Consider the following 23,361-nt stretch of genomic DNA (forward strand, 5'->3'; position numbering starts at 1 on the left):
ATCTGGTGAAATAGGGGGGATTTGGAGAGGGAAAAGGGAAATCTTGGAAAACGTAAAAATTGAGGTATCTTTATCTTACGAATGGGTGAACAGATCTTAATGAAATTTAATATATAGACATATATTATGTCTCAGTTACTCCATTTTCAATTCGAATCGGATCTGGGGACATACGGGGTTGTAGAGGGGAAACAGAAATTTTGGAAACAGGTGATATTTGACCTTGTGTTATTACTACTCTCGAAAATTTAATTTTAGATTTTAACAGATTTACTTTTTCTGGTCTCCCTTTCAAATTTCCTTCTGTGAATTTTTCGAATTCTTTGGTTAAGGTAATTTAATGGTCCTCGGCATTTTTATGCATACAAATCACGTCGTCAACGAAATGAATTATGTTATCTAAGTTTCTCAGTAAGTGAAGTAAAGGCCCACATAATGTGCTTGAACTCGTTTTGAGTCCAAAGGGCACTCTTGAATATTCATAGGAGCCACATTCTGTTGTAAAAAATTCCATTTTATATGTGTCTCCCTCGGCTATTTTTACTTGGTGCTATCCGTGTGTTAAATCTAGGAAAGTAAAAATTTTATTTTTACTTCAGATAGAATCTAGGATTTCATCTATTTTAGGTATAGGTTAGTGCTATCCGTGTGTTAAATCTACGAAAGTAAATATTTTATTTTTACTTGAGATGGAATCTAGGATTTCATCTATTCTAGGTATAGGAAATTTGATGAACTAACCACTTGTTGGTTCAAGACTCAACAATCTACAGCTAATCTTAGATCATTATTTTTCTTTGGGACTAGAATTACGGGTGCAGAATTGGGACTTATGCTGGGTCTTATTATTTCATTCCTTTCAAGCTCCTGGATTTTGATTTATTAGCCAGTTCTTATGTTTGTACGAAATACGATAAGGCTGTTATGCCGGAGACAACCCTATAGTTTGGATTGCGTGTTTGTAGGACGGTATTAGGCCTATGTCAACTTCGGACGTGGAAAAAAGAACAAATTCGGACGTTTAATTTCCCAGAATAGCTCTCATACTGTTTGTTTTAATGGGATGTCGGTGATTCGGCTTAAGTTAAATTTTTCAAGAATATAAGTCTAGGACTGGGGGTTACTCTTTGTTTTGGGTATTTATATTATTTAACATGTTTTCCCCTGATTTCTTCCAATTATTTATGTCTATTTATGATACCACTTATATTTCAACTAAGTATGTCCCTTTGTTTATGGTATATGATTATCCAAGTGTAACTGTCTCCCTTTTCGTAATTCATAATCTGCTCTTTGCATGCAAAGTTTTTGGGGATATCTTCCAATGGAAAGGTGACCTAAATATCATTTTGTCATTTCAAGTTTGTTCAAGCATTTGCGTTATTTGAACCTGCATTGACTTTGGGGGGGGGGGTTAGTTTTGCGTACTAAAAATCCTTAGTATTTTCAGTAAGATTATTATCTATTGAATTTAAAATGCTATTATTTTGTACTTTACGTGTGGGTTCTACGTTTACTATTTCGCTCCATAATTTTTGTAATTTCCTGAATTTGTTTTCTCTGAGTACTTTCATATCGCCTATATTTACCTTCGCCGAGTTATCCTGTCGACCTTTATACTATTCACGCTTGTTCTTTTTTCCGTCGGGTAGATGAATTGCGTATTGGCTACATCTAATAACATTTTTTTTTCTAATTTGGCACCTATTATTGCTTCATAAGGGCAGTTTTGCAAATTATGAACCGAGTAGGAACGTTTCTATTATCTTTGCGCAGCGTTAGATATATGGACCCCTTAACGTCTAAATTATGTCCCGTTACACTTGATAAGGTAGGCAATATACTGTTTATTCGTTGTTTAATATAGTCCGGTAATTTGTTGAACATGGATGTGTATTGCATTTACCGTAGCTCCTAAATCTACGAGGGCTGAAAAACAATTGTTTGCTACCCTAAAATCCTTAAATATTGGTATCATTTTGTTACTGGTTGCACTAACAAATGGTATGATCATTGGTTTGGACCCATAAGAATTTCTGCCGTCAAAAGTTGGTCCCAGGGGTTTTGGAGGTTTGTATCTTTTCCCTGCGGTACCCAGCTAATAGGTATAGGGCGTTCGTTAGTTATACTCTCACTTGTTTGACTTTTATTCCAGGTAGAATTGTTATATTATTCCCGTCGTTGTGTGTAAGTTATCCCTGGTATTCCAATTGCTCCTAGGGTGATTTGTTCTCCCGCGATACTGAGATGTATTGCGTTGAAAATTCTAATTCGTGTTTTGGTAGTTACCTCTAGTTAAGGAGGTTCTCCCTTGGTAACCTCTTGCTGCGTACGCACTATAGTTTCTCTCCCTGGCCAAATAATTATTTGGCCCTCTTAAATTGGGGTGATAGCTGTTATCTGCGAAACAGTTTCTGGCTATATGACCTAAGTGGTTACATGCGTAATATCTTATGGGTTGATCACCAGTTGGTGGTCTTAGTTGGTTACACGTACAAGTTTTCATTTTGGCGGGATTAGACTTCGAGAGATCCATTTAGATCTCTGCATGTCCAAATATAAATCCTAGCGCATACCCTCGGATTTCCTTGACCCTATATAAAGGGGTTACAACACCCTTATCATTGTTAATAGTAGTCCGTCAACTATAAAGACGGGACATTGGCTATTTATCTTTCAAATAGCGAAGAATATTGAATTTTTTGATCCTCTTGACCTACCGTATGCATTCTACACGCTTCACACCAAAAATTTTTTCTTGAACAAAGTAGAAAATCTGTTATTCCAAATTAGAAGTGAGCATAAGATTTAGCAACCAAAAGCTCTGGTTTTCAAGTACTATTATATTTTATTTTTCGATGTCGCGGATATAGTTACAGTGAATTTCTAGACATTTATGTATACAATCCTCAATTGAACGACTTTGTAGTGGAGAATAGTCTCTTCTACTTGTGTAAAATAAATTTCAGTGCCCTAAGAGTGAAATTTTTAAAAAGGCTTGTGAATTCACTTATTATTAAAACTTGTATGTACAAAAGGGCCTTCATTCTCTAGATTTCTTCTTCCATATATAGATAACCATTGATAATTATAATTGGTGAAACTTCGTCAGGATTCAGCTTCTACTCATCTTGACATGCAAAGTGAGGGTCAAATTTCCACAATGAAATGTAACTTCATTTTTATTATATCCCCTTGTAAAGTCAATAATAATTTTTGATAAAATTTAAAATTCATGTTTTTCAGTTTGCTTATTTGAAGCAATGTTATAAACAAAATTTTTAAATTAAGAATCACGTTGTGTAACAGCCAAATAAAAGTCAGTAGGTATATATTCATTGTAGCCGGTATCTTCACAGTGATGTCATAAAAATCAGATTCTCTTATCATTCCAGCAATTGAAGCATAGACCAGGCTCTTCTTCTCAAAGCATTTTAAAACTACTACAATACCAGTCTTTTAAAAATAAAAAATAGTAGGTATATATTCATTGTAGCCGGTATCTTCACAGTGATGTCATAAAAATCAGATTCTCTTATCATTCCAGCAATTGAAGCATAGACCAGGCTCTTCTTCTCAAAGCATTTTAAAACTACTACAATACCAGTCTTTTAAAAATAAACTGAAATCATCTTTAGAGTTTTTTCCAATCATACCAGGGTTAGTATTGTCCCATTGATCAAATTTATCATAGTGACAATTGAAGCATTAGAAACCCCTACTGTGAGAGTCACAAACATCTTCAGGACAGGAATTACAGTCTTTAATTTACACTGCATATCCTCAATGTAATTTAAATGTATTGCATATCCTACACTTTTCATTATAGTCGTCAATAATAGTACAATTCTCACAGAATGACCAGATGCTTTATGTATACAAACATAATGGACATGTGTAAAACATTTTTTTTTTATTGTTGACGGTTTCATTGCCAAAAAGAAACTGACTTATGATCAATAAAAGGAATGTCTTCTAGAAAGAAGAGTAATCGAGTGACGTCACATGTCAAAACAATTAAACTTATCGAGACAATATTTTTTAAATGTCGACTTAATTGTTGTTTCCATGCGAAATGGCCTTCTTAAACGAATTTCTAGATAGTGGTCAAAAGCAAATCCACAATATCATATTGTTCTTTTTCAATTAACATGTCAAGAAAGAAGAGTAATCGAGTGACGTCACATGTCAAAACAATTAAACTTGTCGAGACAATATTTTTTAAATGTCGACTTAATTGTTGTTTCCATGCGAAATGGCCTTCTTAAACGAATTTCTAGATAGTGGTCAAAAGCAAATCCACAATATCATATTGTTCTTTTTCAATTAACATGTCAATAAATTTTGTAGATGCATTTGGGACGCAAAGTAAAAGTTTTATGCAATAGTCGTAAGGCGAAGAATCATTTTTCATTGCATCGCTTAACATTTTTCGAGAAAATATTTCCTTTTGAAAAGATAACTCTTTAAAATTGTCATCTAGAATCGAGCATTTTTCCAAAGTCACTAGATTCCGTATTATTTTTGGTTTCTCAAATCCAGCCCTTTTTAATCCCGACACTCTCACTGCCGATTTTAGACTAACAATGAATGAAGATACCGTATCGCTAGTAAAATATCCAACAAACCCACTCCTGTTATATATTGATTCATATCATCGTCCTTAGATATTTCACTGATGCATTTAATTCGTCTTATAATCTTTGTATATTCATTATATTCACTTTTTTTGCAAAGCATAACTGTTCTTCCAACTTGAGTTTAACCATTGATATTATATATCGTCCCATTCTAGGGTTAGCTGTAGAACCCTTGTAATTTCTACTGCTATGTTAGACACTTTAGGTTCCATTTCACCATTACTAGCGCTTTCAATATCCAATAGAATAAAAACGTCCATTTCAAAAGAATATGCAGAGACTAACATCCTTGATGTTGACACACTGAACTCTTTTTCAATACTGATCCAAGTAAGTCGTATGATGTAAAAAATTACGTGTCGTTGACCCTCAAAACAAGTGTCTGCTGGATTATAAAGTTCTACCGAAATCAAAACAAGTGACGTGAGATTACGTCATTTTTACACGTAAATATTGGACCATGATCACTTTTTTACAACCGGGACTTCCCCGCTTGACTAGTGGATCCTGTACTCAACAAGTCCTGTTACGTAACAACCATTTATATACTAAAAAAATTGCATAAGTAAACAAACAAGCCTCTATTACGTAAAAACCAAATAAATCATAATATAGCGTGCCCTGAAGGTTTGTCCTGACCCTTGCGGGTTTTTCATTGTTTATCCCTACAACCAGAGAATTCTTGAAGAAAACATTTGCATAAGTAAACAAACAAGCCCTTTATTACGTAACAGACGCCTGTGTCTTGAAGAAACTTCAAAAAAAGTTTCAGGATTAGGATTCAAAGGGGATACTGTGTCATCGGATCCAAAGGAGGGTCACTACTTATTAAAAGCAGTAGTAGTACTGCTACTGCTACTAGTACTAGTATATTATTACAGCTAATGTCGTTGATTTGGAACTTTTCTGGGACTTCTTCGCAGGACGTTGGGCTAAATAAAAATTCACTGAAAACAAAATACATTTGAAATATTTTTTTTTTAATTTTAAATAATCCAAAATATTGAAGATCTTCAATAAATGAATATCAGTATATATATATATATATATATATATATATATATATATATATATATATATATATATATATATATATATATATATATATATATATATATATATATATATATATTAAACTGATAATACACATTCATTTTTTTTGTATTTTGATATCGTCAGAAATAAAAACACATAGCTTCAAATAAGGATTGTTTTCATGAAAGTACATATTATGTGCTGGTTCTTAGAAGCCACGGGGGTGTAAGCCCCATTCCCCTCAAATTCTATTCGTTTTGAGATTAAATTGATCTTTTTCTGTAATTTCTGTTTGTTTTTGTTTTTTTTTTTTTTTGGTTTCATTTATGTATCGATGGTCATTTATGGTAGTTTTATGCTTGAAACAGTATTTGACTTTATTTCTGCTCATCTTTGGCTTAATGTACCTCTTTACTTTTCTTTGAGATTTTATTTTGAAGTAAAAGTTTCGAATTAATCTATATCACTATCTTTATCTTAAAATTTGGTGAGAACATTTTTTAAATTTATGTCCGTTATGGGTTTCATCCTTTCTTTAATAGTAGTTGTTGTGGTTTTTAGCTTGTATTATAATACGGCTTCATTTTAGCTGGTCTTAAGTTTAATTTAGCTCTTTGTTTGATTAAAAAAACTTCTTTTTCTTTTTTTTTATTAATCCCAGGTAATACCGGAATTTAAGAAAGTTAAAGAAATTTAAAAGTATATATATTAAACTGATAATACACATTTTTGTTTTTTTGTATTTTGATATCATCAGAAATAAAAACACATAGCTTCAAATAAGGATTGTTTTCATGAAAGTACATATACTGGAAAAAAAATTTTCCTGTACAAACAGTGCGATCTTTCATATTCGCACGAGACTAGACGGATGCTGCTAAAGTAAAGGTTTCTTAGCAACTATCTATTCCTTAATCAGATCAACTAATATTAACTCCAAAAGTCTTCCAGCTCTTTGCAATAATGTCTGGACACACCTGTGCTTACTCTGTTGTCTCATCCTTGGTGTCTTATTCTTGTGTATTTGGCATCCTGTCGGTATCTCATCAAGAAGAAGAGGGCTGCAAAGTCTACGCTTTAGTGTGCAAAACTAAATTTTGGCTGATAATAGGGATTGCTACTGTTCATATTACATGGATTACTGGTGCCACTACATTTTTATTCATCAAGTTTGTTTCTTACGATAATTTTCTTTTCACATTCTGCATCATGGGCCTGCTTTTCACTAGTTCATTTGACTCCATCATAACTATTATTTCTTCTCTTTTCCGTTCATCAGTTCTTTGTGAGTTTTTCAACCACATTATCGACCTAGATTCAACTTTCTTTAAGGACTGTCATGAGAACTGCTACTATTTTAGACAGGAAAGAACAAACCTTTTGATCCTTATCTTTGGAACAATTTTTATCCTTTTTTCTGGCTTGCTTGATTTTTTCATTCTACGCAATATTACTTCTAACTCACTGGTGCTGTTTGTTTGGTGTACTTTTAAAACAGTGTGGTTCCTTATAACTGAATTACGAATGAAATTATACTTTATGACCGGTATTTTGTTGACCCACAAATTCGAGCTTCTAAATCTCAAAATGAAAACTCTTATAAAAGTGGACAAGACTCTTAAGGCACTAGAAGAACATAGAAGAATCCACTCAAGTCTCCTAGAAACGATAAAAGTTTTCGATCGAATATTTGACCCAGATATTCTTTTATCACTATTGGCAACGGCAGTGCATGTTGTACTTCTACTTTTTCTTGCAATGATTATGCTCACCACGTTTCACGGCACGACTCAGTGGCATTGGTTCTTTTATCAGCTTACTTTTACTAGTCTGGGGTTTGTCAGCTTCCTACGGATTGCGGGTACGGCCGTAGTCGGTGACCGCCTGGCTGGAAAGGCAAGTTGATCATTCCTTTCAAGTATATATGTTGCTAGGAAAGCCCAAAATCCGATGAAGGTCGACATTCTCCGGTGAAAATCCCAAATTAGGATAGTTAAGAAATATTTTGGACACACACCTTGCGACTATATGTTTGTTGACGTTTGTTAACCATGCACTAATGGTGAATGTTCAGCATTTCTAATATCTATATTTCTGAGATTCTAACCTAATTTCTGACCTATTTTTGAGACTTGTAACTTAACCTGTCACCATCAAACCTTCCATAAGACTGACAAAGCTGACTGGTCAACAAACACATTCTCGCTTTGTGTATGTCCGAAATAATTGTCAAAACACCCTTATATCGTCTCTCACCGGTAAATGTCGACATTCACCAGATCTGGGTCTTTCATGGTAATAAATGTGTGAAGTAAGCAAAATAGCTTTGATCATCATTAGTTTATTAAATGAAAAATGAGCTTTCTAAACTGAAAATAAAGAGCAGCATTGAAACTAGAACAAAACATAAACTGGTTCTGTATATAAAGGAGGCTGCCTCCGTCAAACCTCTAGATCTTTACGCTAAACTTTTTTGGTCGAAAATACTTCATATTCCAATATTAAGACCTTTAGAGACACTGATAAGTCTAACGGCAATATTGGAAGTAGAACGCTTAACGGTACTAAGCTGAAACTTGCAGGGTATGTAGATGGGGAGATTGAACTGAATCAGTAGGGGGATCCAGATGGTCAAAAGAACACAAATGCTATAACTCGGGAACGGCTTTAACTTAAGACTTTCAGCACATACTTAGGAGAATGTTGAAGCAGTAGTCATTGTCAAAAGCTTTTATCTACCATATTTCAGGAATACCTAAGGAAATTAAGCAGAAACTTGCAAGTAGGGCTTGTTGAGGGAGATGGTCAATCAATATTTGTGTACACTCAAGGTTGTAAGATAAAAAAGTGTCAGTTACTTAAATATATTGAAACCCAAAAATTATGCAGATTTCTGATCCATTTATTGGGAGAAAATTCCACATACCAATCTTTTTAAAGCTCCGTAGCTCAATTGTTCTTAATTTGAATAAAAAAATAAGTTTTATCAACTGAATGTAAGGAGCAGTATTAAAACTTCAAACCAGCAGAAACTATTACGTATATGAAGGGGGTTGCTCCCTTTTCAATACCTCGCTCTTTACGTTAAAGTTTTTTACTACTACTAAAAAAAGCCTCTTGTTTTCTAATTAAACGACTCTTGTGTTTCAGGAGTCACTCTTAATTAATTGAGACAAAACACCCAAACTTTATTTGAGTTTTGAGTTCGTTTTGAGTTTTAATGTTGCTCCTTACTTTCAGATGAAAGAACTTGTATTTTTTATTTATTTTCTGATCGTTTTTAAATAATACCAGGAAATGGGGTACCATCTCCACGGAGAAATCCCCCTCCCCACAGAAATATCCTCTAGACAATGCAATGCCAGAAAAAAATTACCCCGGACAATTACCCTTAACAACTCCACGCGCAAAATTGAGACGGGTGGAGAAAGCAAGAAATATAAAAAGAATTTTGTATAAGAGTTCCGGAGAATTCCCGCTGTGTAAAATTTCCCGTGACAAGTTCATCTCCAGGAAACTTCCCTCCCATAGAACATTTCCTCTTGAAAAAACTTCAACGAAGAACTCCCCCCCCCCCCCGACAATGTATGTATACTTCCCAATAACAAATGCTATGCATAAACAATGGACAAATTTTGTTATATTTGTTAAATTATGCTATATACAAATGCATAGCTATCGGTTGTTTCAACTATGATAAACAAAACGGCTATCTCAAAATTTTAATCGGACGATTTTGGGAAAAAAGGATGGGGGAGCCTAGTTGACCTCTAAAATTTTTGGTTACTTAAAAAGGTCACTATAACTTTTCATTTCCGTTCGAATGAGTCTTCTACTGATATTTTAAGACCACCCGGTTGATACGGTCACCCCTGGGAAAAAGAAACAAACAAATAAACACACATCCGTGATTTATCTTCTGGCAAAAATAGAAAATGTCACATTTTTGCATATAGGAGGCTGAAAGTTCTGAAACATGGTTCTTTGGTACGCTGAATTTGATGGTGTGATTTTCATTAATAATCTTCGACTCTTAGGGGGTGTGTCCCCAGTTTTGTATAATCAGCCAAATTTTATCAGGCTTGTAGCACTTGACGTGTAAGGCTAAACTTAATGTTACTCATATATTCAGAATCAGCATAATGAGCCAAATCTTTGATGTGTCTATCGGTGTCAAAATAAAAAAAATTAGATTTTCGGTTACTATTGAGCCGCGTCGCTCCGTCATTACCAAGTGCCGTTTGGTTTTGTTGTCAAGTTTTGTCGGATAAATAGTCAGTAAGCCAAAATTTTGACTCTTAAGAAGAAACGCCGAAAAAAGTCTTTACAAACAATCTTGTATTAGTTAATAAAAGAACAACAACAGTGAATTAAAATGAACTTCTTCGTGGGCAATTAATTTTTTTATAAAAGTTTTTTTTTTAGAAGAGTTAAGAACTACATCGAACCTAAGACCAGCAGAAATAAAAGCGAAATAGTAATTCAAGTGCAAAACAAACATAAAACACTGTCAATAAATAAGTGAAACCGAAAAACAAACTGAAACTCTAATGAATAATCAAGCTAAACTTGAAAAGAACAGAAACTAATACAAACAGGAATAAAGCTGATGTCTCCTATGCCCTCTAAAGCCTTGAATGTAATTTTAGTGAAAATACTTTTAATAGATTTTCTCTTTTATATTGGTAATTACTTAAAATTGATGTGACTGTCAAGAATGAATATCATTATGCAAGAAATTTTCAATTTACATCTCATTAGATCTTTTCAATAATCTTGCTTAACTATAGCTATACTATAGTTAAGACTGTAGTACGGGTAGGTAAGGATTTTCCTAGTGTTATTAGGAGTAGACTTGTTGTTAACCAGGGATGTACAATTTCCTTAAGGCTTTTTTTTAGTTCTATGTTAATGATTTTGAATGGCATTTAATATGTAAAGACGCCCCAATAATTGTGTTGCGAGAGCAACACTTTGGTTTTGTCGTGTTTTTTCCCCCTAGCACCCCGATTTCAGCTTATTCCTAGAAAGTGGTAAGGATATAACCTCTGCAGTTTTTACGGAAAGTGTGGACCTTAGGGCAGATTGATGAATATGACTTTCTTTTGGAAAACTTCGTAGAATTCTTGCCTGGGGCCAAAAATCTATTGTTTCTACCCATTTCTGTTCGTGATTTCGGCGTGATTCAGTTTATCATTCACTTTTTCGCACTTGGGATTGTGGTAGATAAATGGTATCAGATGTGCCTCTTCATTGCTAGAGAAATTAGAGTTTATCCTTTGCTCCTTTCTAAATGATGACTTTAGAAACTTAGCCTGCGGCAGAAAAGTCAACTTTTGAACTGAGACAGATATATTGTTTTGTTAAACGCCAGTCGATAGCTCTTGATGAGCTGATCAAAGCATATCATTTTTTGGGGGACAAATTCATTCAAGGGATGTATCAGTTTTAAAGTTTAAAGGGTTTGACAGCTTATGTAGTAAGGTCCACACTAAAACCAAAAATAGGCCGATACACAAGTGGTATCAGATGTGCCTCTTAAACTTTAAAAGCTCTTTCATTTCTAAATAAATTAGAGTTTATCCTTTGCTCCTTTCTAAGTGATGACGTTAGAAACTTGACCTACAGCAAAAAGTTCAATTTTGAACTAAGACAGATTTCGAACTTTCGATCTAAGCTGTTGATGAGCTGATGGTAAAAATTATGGTCTTTTATTTGAATAAGTACTAGAAACCCAGGTCACCTAGAGTAGAAAAGTAATTTAGAATGTTACATCCTTCCTGTTTTCAAAACTAGATAGCTGGTACAAAACTTTCATAAATTTTGACCATTTACGTTAAACTAACTAAGGAAAGGCTCTTCCATATGGCACTACACGTATAAGTTCACCACTTATTCACAGCTTATTTGTCACTTAATGCACATAGTTTAGGGAATTTCTCACATGTCATGTCTCTGTATCGGCCTCACAAGCCGCCACTACAGGTTATGTATGGGGATTCTTGGGGTTCTTCTTGGGTTGGGTGAATGGTTCCTGGTGCTGGAAGGAGTGTGCGGAGTGCTGAGCTACACGCAAGATTTATGTGTTGAGAAAGGGTCTCTATCGGTTTACAGGTGGGAAGGGGGCTATTGATGATGGACTTATAGTTGCTGGTGAAGTTTCGGCTTCCAGGCTGTCCTCTACATAGTCAGCGAAGTCTGGTGATAGAGGATGCTTGTTTAGCGTTTTTATGTGTCGCCTGTTGCGTCGGTAAGTTCCTCCCTCGGTTGTTTCAGTTATGTACGATCTTGGTTCTTCATCTATTCTTTTAACGATTCTGGCTTGCAAAAGTTTCCCACGAATTTGAGCTCGGACCGGTTGACAGATTCACAAAGGCTTTAGTTCTTCAGGGAGGCTCAGCCGCGACAGGGCATCGGCAACGGGAATCGCCTTGCCGGGGCAAAATGCTATTATGAGATCGTATGGTTGAATCCTTAGGAGCATCCTCTGTAGTATTGATGATGACTTTGATAATGGGCGATATACGACTACTTGCAGGGGCTTGTGGTCAGAGACGACCGTGAATTTTTGACCGTAGTGATATTGGTGGAAATGTACGCAGCCAAAGAGGATAGCAGAAAGTTCCTTGTCTATTTGCGAGTAGTTTTGATCGGTGGAGTTTAGTGAACGGGATGCAAAGGAGATTGGCTTTCCATTTCGGCTGATGGTGGTACCGAGGCCAAACTTTGAGGCGTCGACTTGTAGCTCTACATTACCTGCTGTTGGATCAAAAAATGCTAATGAGCTATAAATGGATTCTTTGATATTAGTGAATGATGTTATGTGCTGTTGTTCCCACTTGTCACTGTTTTACTAGGTCACTCAGTGGCTGATTTAGTGATAATTGATTGGGGATATACCTTGCAAGGTATTTCATCATTCGTAATATTGTCTGAAGTTCATCTTTTATATAAGGGGTTCGCATATCACACAACGCTCGGACCTTTTGTGGGTCTGGGTGGATTCCGTTTTCTGACCTCACATGCCCGAAATACAGTATGCTATTGCACTAGAACACGTATTTTGGGAGGTTTAGTTTGGCTCGTTTTTCACAAGCTCTTATTAGAGCACTGCGAACATTCGCAACATGTTCCTCAGTGGCTTTTAATAGGATGGTAATCTTGTCGACAATAACATAGATGCCTTAGATGCCTTTGAACGCTTCTTCCATGCGGCGTTGGAATTCGACCTGAGCTGAGCTTATAACGTCCATATGGTGTGTCGAAGGTCGTTAGCTGATATTATCCTACATCTAGGACCAGAGACCAATAACCGTGACGAGCGTCTAATTTTGTGAAGAACTTTGCCCTGACGTGTCAAAGTATTGCTTCATCGAATGTTGCTAAGGGATGATGTGGCCTTTTGATAGCCTTGTTCAGGTCATGTGGTTCAGTGCACGCTCAAAGGCTTTTGTCAGGCTTTTTAATTACAATCACGGCGTTTACCCAATCTGTGGACTGGAGTACCATCTCGATTACTCCAAGCTCTTCCATCCTATTGATTTCCTTTTTCAATTTATCTTGGAGGGAAATGGGGATTCGTCTAGCTGGTACAGCTTTGTGTTCAGCTCCTTCTTTAAGTGCGATGTGGCATTCTCCTTTGAGCTGTCTGATACCTGTCTGATAATATGTCTTTGAATTCTTCTGTGAATAGGTCTGGTTTCAGGACTTTTGAATTTTCTACTGTCAGGATCAGCTTGAGGAGTTGAAGCTTGCGACTGGATTCAAAGCGGTTACTACGGTTTTTTTTAGGACAAGTAGAGAACAAATAGATTTGCAGCACCAGTTTACTTATTAAGGTAGGACAATAGACCGTTTAGATACATTTCAGTGCCTAAGCTGTAGGCTATCGTCAGATGGGAAGTGGAAGAAACATCTTAAGATAGTAGAAAGTTAGGGAAATAGACTACTAGGAATGTTAAGCAAAGTAGCATTGACGAAATTAGGTATGTAGGATTGCTAAAGCATATCCTTAGTGACAGGATTAGATCGGTTTTGGATTATGGGGACTTTTGAGGGTTCGTTATGGGGGTAAACTTAGAAAGAATCTAGTTGAAGGTTTTTAAGCGTACCTTAGGCCTTCATAATAAGTTTAATGGGTCAGTAAAGATTAGATATAAGAATAAAGTGTATGAGACATAGAAGGCTAGTTAGTATGGTTAAATACTGGGAAAGGGTGTGATCGATAGAATATATAATAGGTTAGTTAAACCAGCATTTTTAACGATGTTTCAGGATAGGAGGTAGAAATCGTGGTGAAATCAAGTGAAGAATATATTAGATCATTCAAGGCTAGGTAATTATTAAAATGAGGGAAAGGGGATAGGGGGATGGTGGGAACTTTATCTAGGTTAGTTGTGTCTAGGTTATCTAGGTCAGTTGTATCTAGGTTAGTTGCTATTAAGCTAGAGTCTCAAAAAGCTCAGGTTTGACAAGCTGAAAAGCCTGCCTCGTCGATATTCTGAGAGAGCAGGAGGGAGGCTATTAGCGGAGGTCAAGGAGAATTGGGGCGAAGAAATTTCTCTAAAAAAGGGATTAAGTCAGGAAGATTTAATATGACTAATGTTTCTAAGGGGGAATTGCATGCCCCTTGGAGAATGGAGGACATATTTAAGGAGGGCTAGATCCAGGGATGGCTCTTGTAGGTCCCCTACACGTAGAGAGATGGATGAGTTTCTTCGTCATTTTTTAGGGAATTATAAGGAACTGATGGAATTGTAGCGGTTGGGAGGTTGGGGGGGGGAGAGATTGGATTTTGAAAATTTTGAAAAGTAGGTGTTATTTAGATATAAATAATATTGGAAGGATCGTCTAGGTAAATATGAGATATCGCGAATATTTTCTTGAATTATCAGTTATATTGTTTTGTCAGTTTAAGTTTTGTTGTTGTATTTTTGTTTCACTTGTGTGTTGTGAGTCACCATAGCCCAATACGGCTTTTGTTTGAATAATTCTATGTATTATCAGTGTATTATTCTTTGTGTTTTTTTCCCTTTTGTTTGCCGATGTTCTGACAAATAAAAATCTCACAGGTCTAAAAAAAAATTTTCAGTATGCTTAAAAAACAATAAATTTTAAGTCTTCATAAGGCAGTGTGTTCCTTAGCCTTCCTATTGTTTTTAACTAAATTCGAAAAAATATGAGGTGGTTTGCTCCCTTCTTAATACCTCGTTCTTTATGCTAAAGTTTTTCTAGACTTTAAAAAAAGCTTGTTATTCTAATTAAATCCTTTGTGCAGTGAGGTTATTCTTAAATAATTGTAACAAAAAGTTAAACTTTAGTGTAAAGGGTATAGAGAAGGGGGCAATCCGCTCATATTTGTAATAGTTTCTGTTCGTCTTAAGTTTTAATATTGCTCCATACTTACGGTTGATTAAAACTTGTTTATATATATATATATATATATATATATATATATATATATATATATATATATATATATATGTATATATATATATATATATATATATATATATATATATATATATATATATATATATATATATATATATATATATAAATATATATGTATATATATATATATATATATATATATATATATATATATATATATATATATATATATATATATATATATATATATATATATATAAAGGGAACTCTATGAATGTCATAGAGCAGATGTCAAAGTAGGTTTTTGGAGAGTAGAGATCAAAAAAGTCAATGAAGTGTGTTTAAGATGGTTTGTGTTTCGTGTTTTATTTTTCTCTCCCTCTTAATGTAAGCGCCTATATTTCATTATAGAGGTTGATTGCAGTCAGTGGGTTTCGTCTAAAAGGGACGAATTTTATGCATAATTGGGCAAATATGCCTTGTTTTAGCTCACTATTTGGAGACTGAATTGAAGCTTTCGGAAGATTTTTTCTTTTTTTGAGGGTGAGGGGGGCTTGAATTTTGGGGAAGGTAAAATTCTATTTTCCTGTGATCCTCAAATAATAGCATCAAACTACAATTTTTTCCTATATAAAACATTCCGACCTGATAAACAAAGTATTAGACTAGCTATCAGACTCTGGTACAATTCATAATCTAAATTAATTCATAATCTTTAGATAACTTCGAAGACCACACTGCCTTTCCAAGACGAAAGTAAAACAGTTCAAAATAGGGATGAAACCTTTTTATTGACAGTGAGCAGATATAAAATTTAACTGGATATTTCGAACACATATAAGTGTTCATCATCAGCAGTAAAGTATAAGTAGAACACTTATATGTGTTCGAAATATTCAGTTAAATTTTATATCTGTTCACTGTGAATAAAAAGGTTTCATCCCTATTTTGAACTGTTTTACTTTAATTCATAATCACTAAATTACTATAATAATCCGGTATTATAAATTAAATAATTATAATTGACAAGTCAATGACTATTATTAACAATCAATGGACCCACATTGACTTACCATTTACTTCCTCAGTGGCACAAGGCGTCGATGATGAGCCCTCAATAGTATCGTAGGTCCTTAAAAAAAACTTTTTTGGATGCTGACCAATGATCTGCGTTTCTCAGGTACTGATCTCCTAATTCTCTGCCTTCAGCTGAGAGTGCTATGAGGGGTTGGGGAAAAATCATCTGACACTTCCCTTGTTTACCCCCATATTTTCTCCTGGTACCTGTTTAGAACTGGGTCGACTCTGGCCGAGCTTGCAGAGTTACACCATTGGTCCTTGCTACAAACCAAATAACCAGTTACACCAGGACACGAACCCCAGTTTTCAGGATTTCAAGTTCAGTGCGCTAACCACTCAGCTAGGGCGGCTCAAATGCTTTGCAGCATAAAAATAATCATGTTTTGGGACTACACCAGTGTAGGTGGCATGTCTGCCTCGATCAGAAGCACTTTGAAGCTTTGGCTTTGCTCGTCGCTTTCTGTTCTCTTTTGCTATTGTAGAAGCATGTTGAGCAATCTGATCACTGATAAGCAAGTTATATTACCTAAATAACGCCACTTCCTCGGTTTGTTCACATTAGACACACCTGTAGGGTTCATTATTTTACAAAGCTTCATGCAAAAAACGTTTTGTTTTTAATTTGTTTTTTTCTTAAACTTCGTGAGAGTATATTATTTTCTTAATGGATCCACTTGAAAATAGAATAGAAACTAGAATATTTTTATAGGCACGAGAACCTCTTCGCATAATACATGAACTTGACTTAACAAAGTACGACAGTGCAGTCCAAATGCAGCTGTTGATGTTTTGTAATCAGATTTCAAGCAGGCAGCTGCATCCTACAGCAGCTGGTTTTTTTAATTTAAGCAAGCAAATGGTCTGCACGGTAAGATCAATCAGTATTATAGTTGTTTTATACTGATTATTGTATGTGTTATTTATTTTCGTGCCTTTTCTGCTTTTTATTAATATATTCAACTCAGAGATGATCCAGCCCGACTTTTGCCTATGCAAATCGTACTAAATGTCTTACCTGTCAAACTTTATTGTATGCTCAGTTTTACTGTTTAAAGTTTATAGGACGGTTTTGATATTATCTGATGGCAATGAATCAACTTTACCCATGGCCAAAATCTGATCACCTCCTTCTAATGATATTCCTAACCTTCTAAATTTGAAATAACTGCTCCTTGGAACTTTGATGGAGGAGCACCTTAGGAAATAATAATTTATATCAAAAGAGAGTTCCTAAACTTTATTTAACTTACTAGCCCATCCAAATGAGCCCATCCCATCCAAAGTTAAAAGTCATGATGAAACTGATGCAACGGTTATTGTAAATTGTGTGAAATGGATTATTTTCAAGTAATCAAAAACTTTCATGATAACGATGAGTTATCAAGACTCCAAAAAGTCTAGTTTGTCCTCGCTACAAAACATCTTGTCGTCTGTATAAAAGTAAAGATACGTGATTACTGATGCTACAACGCTTTTCCGCGTAACGAATAACTGACTTTAGTTGTGCCTCGTGTATACACTCCTTTCCTGTTGCATAATCTTGCCCTCGGCGTGAAATTTAACTGTTGTCTTAACCTAGCTTTAGCTCCGATTTGTTCCTTTTTTCAGGTTGCATCAATCCTTGCCACCTATGTCATCGTGCTGATGCAATTCAAGAGCAACGACTAGCACTACACAAAACAGACGATGAAATTCTATTTGATTTGTGGTGCTTATTGTACTAATATGATATGACCATAAATCTTTTATCTTTTAAACAAATAATAATTGTGTATATATACATATTTTTCTTTAAACACTAGGGTAACTTCTTCTGAAGCTTGGCACACTAGCATTTTTGGCATGAAATAAAAGCGGTCTAGATAGGTCAACACCCTAGGAAAATTCGTTTCCCCCTCCCAGCGCTGTTGACATATTTTTCTAAAATCATTTACTGAATGAAATTAGAGGCCCAGCAAACGGAAAAAAATCTGTTAAAATCTTGAGTGACAGTTTGAAAACGTTAAGTAGATGTCAATCCCGCAATTAATATTCTTATACCTTGTTATCTGGATTTATTTTATCCTATTTGTTTCCAATTGACACGCAGCGAATGTTTAATGAGTTTAGTTGCCTTGAAGATTGAGAGAAAATGTTAACTGAAATTTAAGAATGACCTTAGCAAGCTATTTATTCATAAATATTGTTATTTTGGACTGAATTTTTAGTTAAGTAAGTTTGGTTTTCTTTTGTAACGTTCAGTTTTATTAATTCACGAATTGACACACCAAAAAAAAATATGCCGAAAAATTACGCAAAGAGCTTTTTTCTCGTGTGAATCAGGGTAGAGGATTACATATTTAGGGGTGAGAATTCTTTACCGGAAAGAATATGCCAGACATCTTTCTTTTTATGCTTCAAATTTCTTTCACCTAGCGAATCTCAGTCCGATGGAAATAAATCGTTGAAGTAGTATAATACGGTGTTTTAGCCTCTTAACAATTATGACCAATATGCTTTCAGTTAATTCATCTAGTTAAGTCTTACACATAAAATATTTTCAATATTTGCTAAAAAGAAATTATTCCCTGTTTTCATTTGGGGTTTTATGTCAAAAAACATAAATCGACCCAATAACCCATTGGCTTATTTTTTACTGGGATATTTCTTCCCGTGGAAAATCCCCTTAGACACTTCTCCTCATTTTCTCTTTAAAATAACCTCTAGGGGTTATGTTACCCTTAGTTACAAATTTTCTGATGTTTTTAACTATTCTGAGCAAAATTTGTACCTCGAAATGCTAATCAGTCGTCGTACGGGGTTACAAAGGGACCAGATATGAAAAAAAGGTTCCAGGACTTGGACTGGCTGCTCTCCAATCACTCTTGGCTTTAAAAAAGGTACTAGAGCTCTCAATTACTTATTGAATGAACATCCTCCAAAGTTTCCTAGACCAAGAGCGGGGGTTGAAGAAGGAATAGTTCTCTTCTATGCGGAAGAACTTCTGCTCGTTTTAGGTTGTAATGTGGCTCTTTACTTTCCTTACATAAGAGTAGACTGCAAATATTCCTGGAAAGTAAGAGGGGATGCTGTTAAATTTTACCTCCTTCCTTTCTTTAGAACTGATTATTTATTCATCTGAAGGCTTAATGAGAGTGAGAATGTTCTAGAGAACCTATTATCGTTCATAGTTGATGAGTTTTTATGTGTTGTTACTATAATTTTCAATGGTTCCTTGTTATTTTTCTTTATTTTATTTTTTTCATCTTTGTTTACCATTATTAATTTTCAGTGTTTGTTTATTATTTATGTTACATGTTTTCTTTTTGTTTATTTTTTTCAATGTTTGTTTATTTTTATGAATTTGTAGTGTTTGTTTATTACCCAAATACGAGGAGCAACCATCTCTACCATATTTTCCCTATTCTACAAGAATATCCGCCGCCCCTTTTTCGACCATTGCTTCTATCTTTATCTTTCCACGTCAGACTTGGAGATTCTTAAATTTTTATATTAACTAATAATGGGCTCTTGTAGGCACACTATGTATAACACTTATTTTACTAGGTAATCCTTGTAGTTGGACTGCCCTTATGTTTTCTAACGGATTTAAAGTTCTATTGTAATATACTTGTTTCCAATATACAACTAGCCATCATTATTACTTAGGTGGCGTAGAGCTTGAGATTGGTTTGGAATTTTAACCAGCTCTACTTCAGGTTCATTTGGAAGTGAGTGGTTTCAATGGTTGACTGCAGGAAGGGTGTGCAAAAGTATAAGAAGGCTGGCCCCCAGGCCCTCCTATGTGCTTCCTAGCTAAAGGGTCATGAAACGGAAATCAGCACTGCCGTTAGGGACTGTTAAGTCTAGTGTTGTATCCATTACCTTTTTATTTACCTCTCAAATACTCGCTCGTAAAGGCTGGAGCCCATATGTTGGAGATATCAGGGCTAGAAATCAAGTAAGTCATTTAGTGATTTTGATGGTGTTGGTCAGTTATGAAGATTTCTGTTTTGAATTTTAGGTATTTTTGGGAGGACGCTTTTGGAAAATGGGGTTTTGCTCATACAGGAACTAGAGGCGTAAGTTTTTAAGGGCAGGAGTTGACTCTTCTTATCTCTGAAGGTAAATTATATGACGGTAAATTTAGTAAAATAGCTGATTTTTTTATTCGCAACTCTATAAAGATTTTGATGGCAACATACCCTTCGGACTCATTTCTATGTGAGAAAGCAGCACATATGTACTAGGGAAGTCTCAGGGATGGACTAGTTTTTTCTATTTGTGGGATCTTGGCATCCATAATCTTTTGGGTTTGTCATAACAGCATTCTGGGTACGGTTAGGCATAAGCCTACGTTAATATTCAAGTGTTTCTCTTATTAAGTAGATGTCTGAAAAATCGGTTTGAATTAGAAGAGAAAATGCTGAATATGATTCAGATAAGGAAGGAAAAAATATAGTCTGTATTATCCTTCTGGAAAGGGTGAAGTTGTAGCATTCACGACTAAAAGGAATTGGAAAAACCTTTTACTTTCTATGGTTGATTGCCAATTGTATGGTTGAATGGATGAAAATATATTGCTGCTAAATAATTATTCAAATAGCAAGTGAAAGATTTGGGAATCATAAATATTCACCAGTTAAGCTAGGAAGTGCATTGTCCAGAGACAGTGTAGAAAGCCACAGCTTCCCTGATCCAGAGCCAGAGAATTGTTGGAAAAGCTGTTGTGTAGCTTCAAATAAGATCATGTGTACAATGCGGCAACCATTCAACCGAAACTGCTGAGCGGTGAAGTGGTTTGTGTGAGTCCAACCCGAATTCAGGCACATTGAGAAGGGTGGAAAGACTCGCCAACCTAACGATCATTCTAGCGTACTAAAAGGCTCTAAGGTGTTGATGGAACTACATGTAGGACTTCAGTCTAGGCCACTTTTTATAAGGATATAAGCAACAAAAACGGCTGTCACTCTGGAAATTGCTAACAAATCGACTCAGAGACAGCAGTTACGGAGTTAGATACGGAAAGCCACACGGATGTATGTAACTCACCACTGTTTGAATGTAGGGAGTTTCAGAAACCCAAAGAAAATATTATCATAATTATAAGACTAACAACGCAATTTACGATTGCCCTAAAGACAAAAAGTGTAAGAAATCATGCTACTTCATCAAAATGGGGTAATAGTCCGCTATACAAATAGTTTGCAGACCTATGGAAATTTAGTAGTAGAAGTAAAAACCTACTACATTTTCCCTGATATGAATGAAGAGATTATAAGTTATCACTTAGAGGAAAATTCAAGGCTGAAAAACAGAGGACTAAACGGGCTGTTAAAATACTGCTAAAGAAGAATAGATTTTTAATTAAAATGGAATAGTTGCGGGCATCGAGTCATGGCTAAATGTAGAAAGAAAGCCAAGAAAGATAGACCAATTGAGTGAGAAGAAATACTGCTAAAAAAGAACAGAGGACGGCTGTAAGCTAAAATAGCAAATGATAGTACAGCAGTCAAAGGTAACCGAATTACAGAACGTGGGCCCTAGGACACTTTGGTATCAGAGTTAACGAGTTGACTGATGAAGCAGCTTTCGAACAGAAAGCTTCCATTCCTGTCCCTTAGAGTTACTAAAAAGCTGTTGTAGGTGATGGATCCTTGAGAGGATAGAGAACCCCTTTTTTCTCACCATAGAACAGAGTTGGTGCAGAATTGTTGAATGTAAAAAATCAATGGAAGTAATCTCATCTCTAAACCTAATTAAACCTAAGTTTAATCTCACAGTGACTACCTATCTTCTTCGGCTTAAAAAGTCTGATCGTTTCGCTAAAATTTAAGAGGTGATTCCCAGATTTGCCGAAAATGTAAAATGTTAGGTGGCTTAAACAACAAGAAATAATCTAATAGAAGAATGCCAAGCCGGGGTCAGATATCGGCTCAAAACATCTTAGAAGGTGGATGTGAAGCAGGACAATGTCGCAGTAGAGGGTTAGGTCGTCAGTTAGCAAGATATGTAATAGGGTTGGGGAAACTTTGCCCCTAGTCACTGAAGTGTTGACTGGTTCTTTATCTCTTGCTCTCTCTTTTTTCTGGGAGGTGAAGCAACGGTTCCTCATGGTCTGAGCTTCAGTTTAACTGATGTGTCCACCAAATTCATGTTAACTGAAGAGCGTTAACTGATAGAATTGTCAAAATATTCGAATATAACACAAGTTAGCTTGTTTTAGCTATTGATATTTGTAGTTTGGATAATTTTTCAAATTAATTCATACTTGTTTTTATCCAAAAATCATGTTATTTTTATATAATAAATGTCCAAACAGTTTTTCACATTTCCAGCTGAACAAACTTACATCCATGTCTAATTAGTGCCTTTTGGTTTATTTCAATATCCCCTCAAGAATCCCTGAAAGCTTCAACTAGATACTATTAGCTTCTCTTGAGACATTGCAGGTACGCCCTTCTGACAACCGAGATGCATATATTATTTTAGATTGAGCTCAATATCCCTCTCAACATTCTTTAAAAATTACAATTTAATACTGTTAACTGTTTCCCGAGCTATTGTACACACTTTTTATGTGCATAGTATATTTTGATTTAGTTCAACATTCCCCTGCCAGTTTCCACTTAATAGCATTAGACGATATTGACATATCGGACATGTGCCCTTTTGACAACAGGGATTCGTATAGTTGTATTTTAATTTAAGTTCAACATCCCCGTCAATTTTCTCTGAAAATTTCATCATAGTACCCTTAACTATTTCGGAGATATTTCAAACATGCCGTTCTGACAACTAGAATGCATATTGTGTCTTTTGGTCAGTTTACAATTCCAGTTGATATTTCTATTGCAGCCACACCCATTAATAACTGGGATGCACATAGCTCCTTTAAGTGCAATATCCCCCTCAACATTCTCGGAATGTTTCAACTTGATAATCATCTCTAACTGTTCTTGAAACATTGAAGATGTGCCGTTTTGACAATCTAGATGTATATAGCGTATTCTGATTTAGTGAAATATCACCCTCAATATTCTCTAAAATTTTCAATTTAATAGCATTTGCCATTTAGGGGATATTGCAAATAAGGCTTTTTGACAACCTTGATGGAAATTGACATTTTGAAAAGCAGAATTCCTCGCCTACCTAGTCTGAGGTAATACCATTTTACTGACTATCTGGGCATTTTTGTTGGTAAAACTACGTGAGCTGGTGAAAAAGCATAGAC

General features: G+C 35.2%; 2 protein-coding genes across 5 annotated transcripts in view; both read left to right on the forward strand.

Moving 5' to 3' along the window:
* The first annotated feature begins 1,497 nt into the window (after positions 1-1,497).
* On the forward strand, positions 1,498-17,922 carry LOC136027599 (putative gustatory receptor 28b). Of its 2 annotated transcripts, none has more exons than XM_065705002.1 (3): positions 1,498-1,831; positions 16,858-17,016; positions 17,757-17,922. In XM_065705002.1, exons 1-3 carry the CDS (start codon positions 1,739-1,741, stop codon positions 17,814-17,816), a joined length of 312 nt encoding a protein of 103 aa, XP_065561074.1. In that variant the 5' UTR covers positions 1,498-1,738; the 3' UTR covers positions 17,817-17,922. The 2 variants fall into 2 exon arrangements, 1 of the variants encoding a protein (XP_065561074.1); XR_010617631.1 differs by lacking the exon at positions 1,498-1,831 and adding an exon at positions 6,548-6,844.
* A 323-nt stretch (positions 17,923-18,245) lies between these two features.
* The window catches only part of LOC136026787 (putative gustatory receptor 28b), a 32,938-nt gene continuing 27,822 nt past the window's right edge, over positions 18,246-23,361 (forward strand). Inside the window, exon 1 of one of the 3 annotated variants that reach the window (XM_065703487.1) lies at positions 18,246-18,359. The gene's annotated coding sequence lies outside the window, so the exon portion shown is untranslated. The remainder of the gene's footprint in view (positions 18,360-23,361) is intronic. The other 2 variants (XM_065703486.1, XM_065703485.1) reach the window with 2 other exon arrangements.

Source organism: Artemia franciscana, chromosome 5, assembly GCF_032884065.1.
Source record: "Artemia franciscana chromosome 5, ASM3288406v1, whole genome shotgun sequence".
NCBI classification, from domain to species: domain Eukaryota; kingdom Metazoa; phylum Arthropoda; class Branchiopoda; order Anostraca; family Artemiidae; genus Artemia; species Artemia franciscana.

What these genes read in the sequence shown, in the direction of transcription:
- LOC136027599 (XM_065705002.1), top strand. Translation starts at nt 1,739, where the DNA reads ATGAACCGAGTAGGAACGTTTCTATTATCTTTGCGCAGCGTTAGATAT. An exon ending in GTCCCGTTACACTTGATAAG is followed by an intron (nt 1,832 to 16,857) that starts GTAGGCAATATA and finishes ATATTTTTATAG; the next exon opens with GCACGAGAACCTCTTCGCAT. An exon ending in GCAAGCAAATGGTCTGCACG is followed by an intron (nt 17,017 to 17,756) that starts GTAAGATCAATC and finishes TCCTTTTTTCAG; the next exon opens with GTTGCATCAATCCTTGCCAC.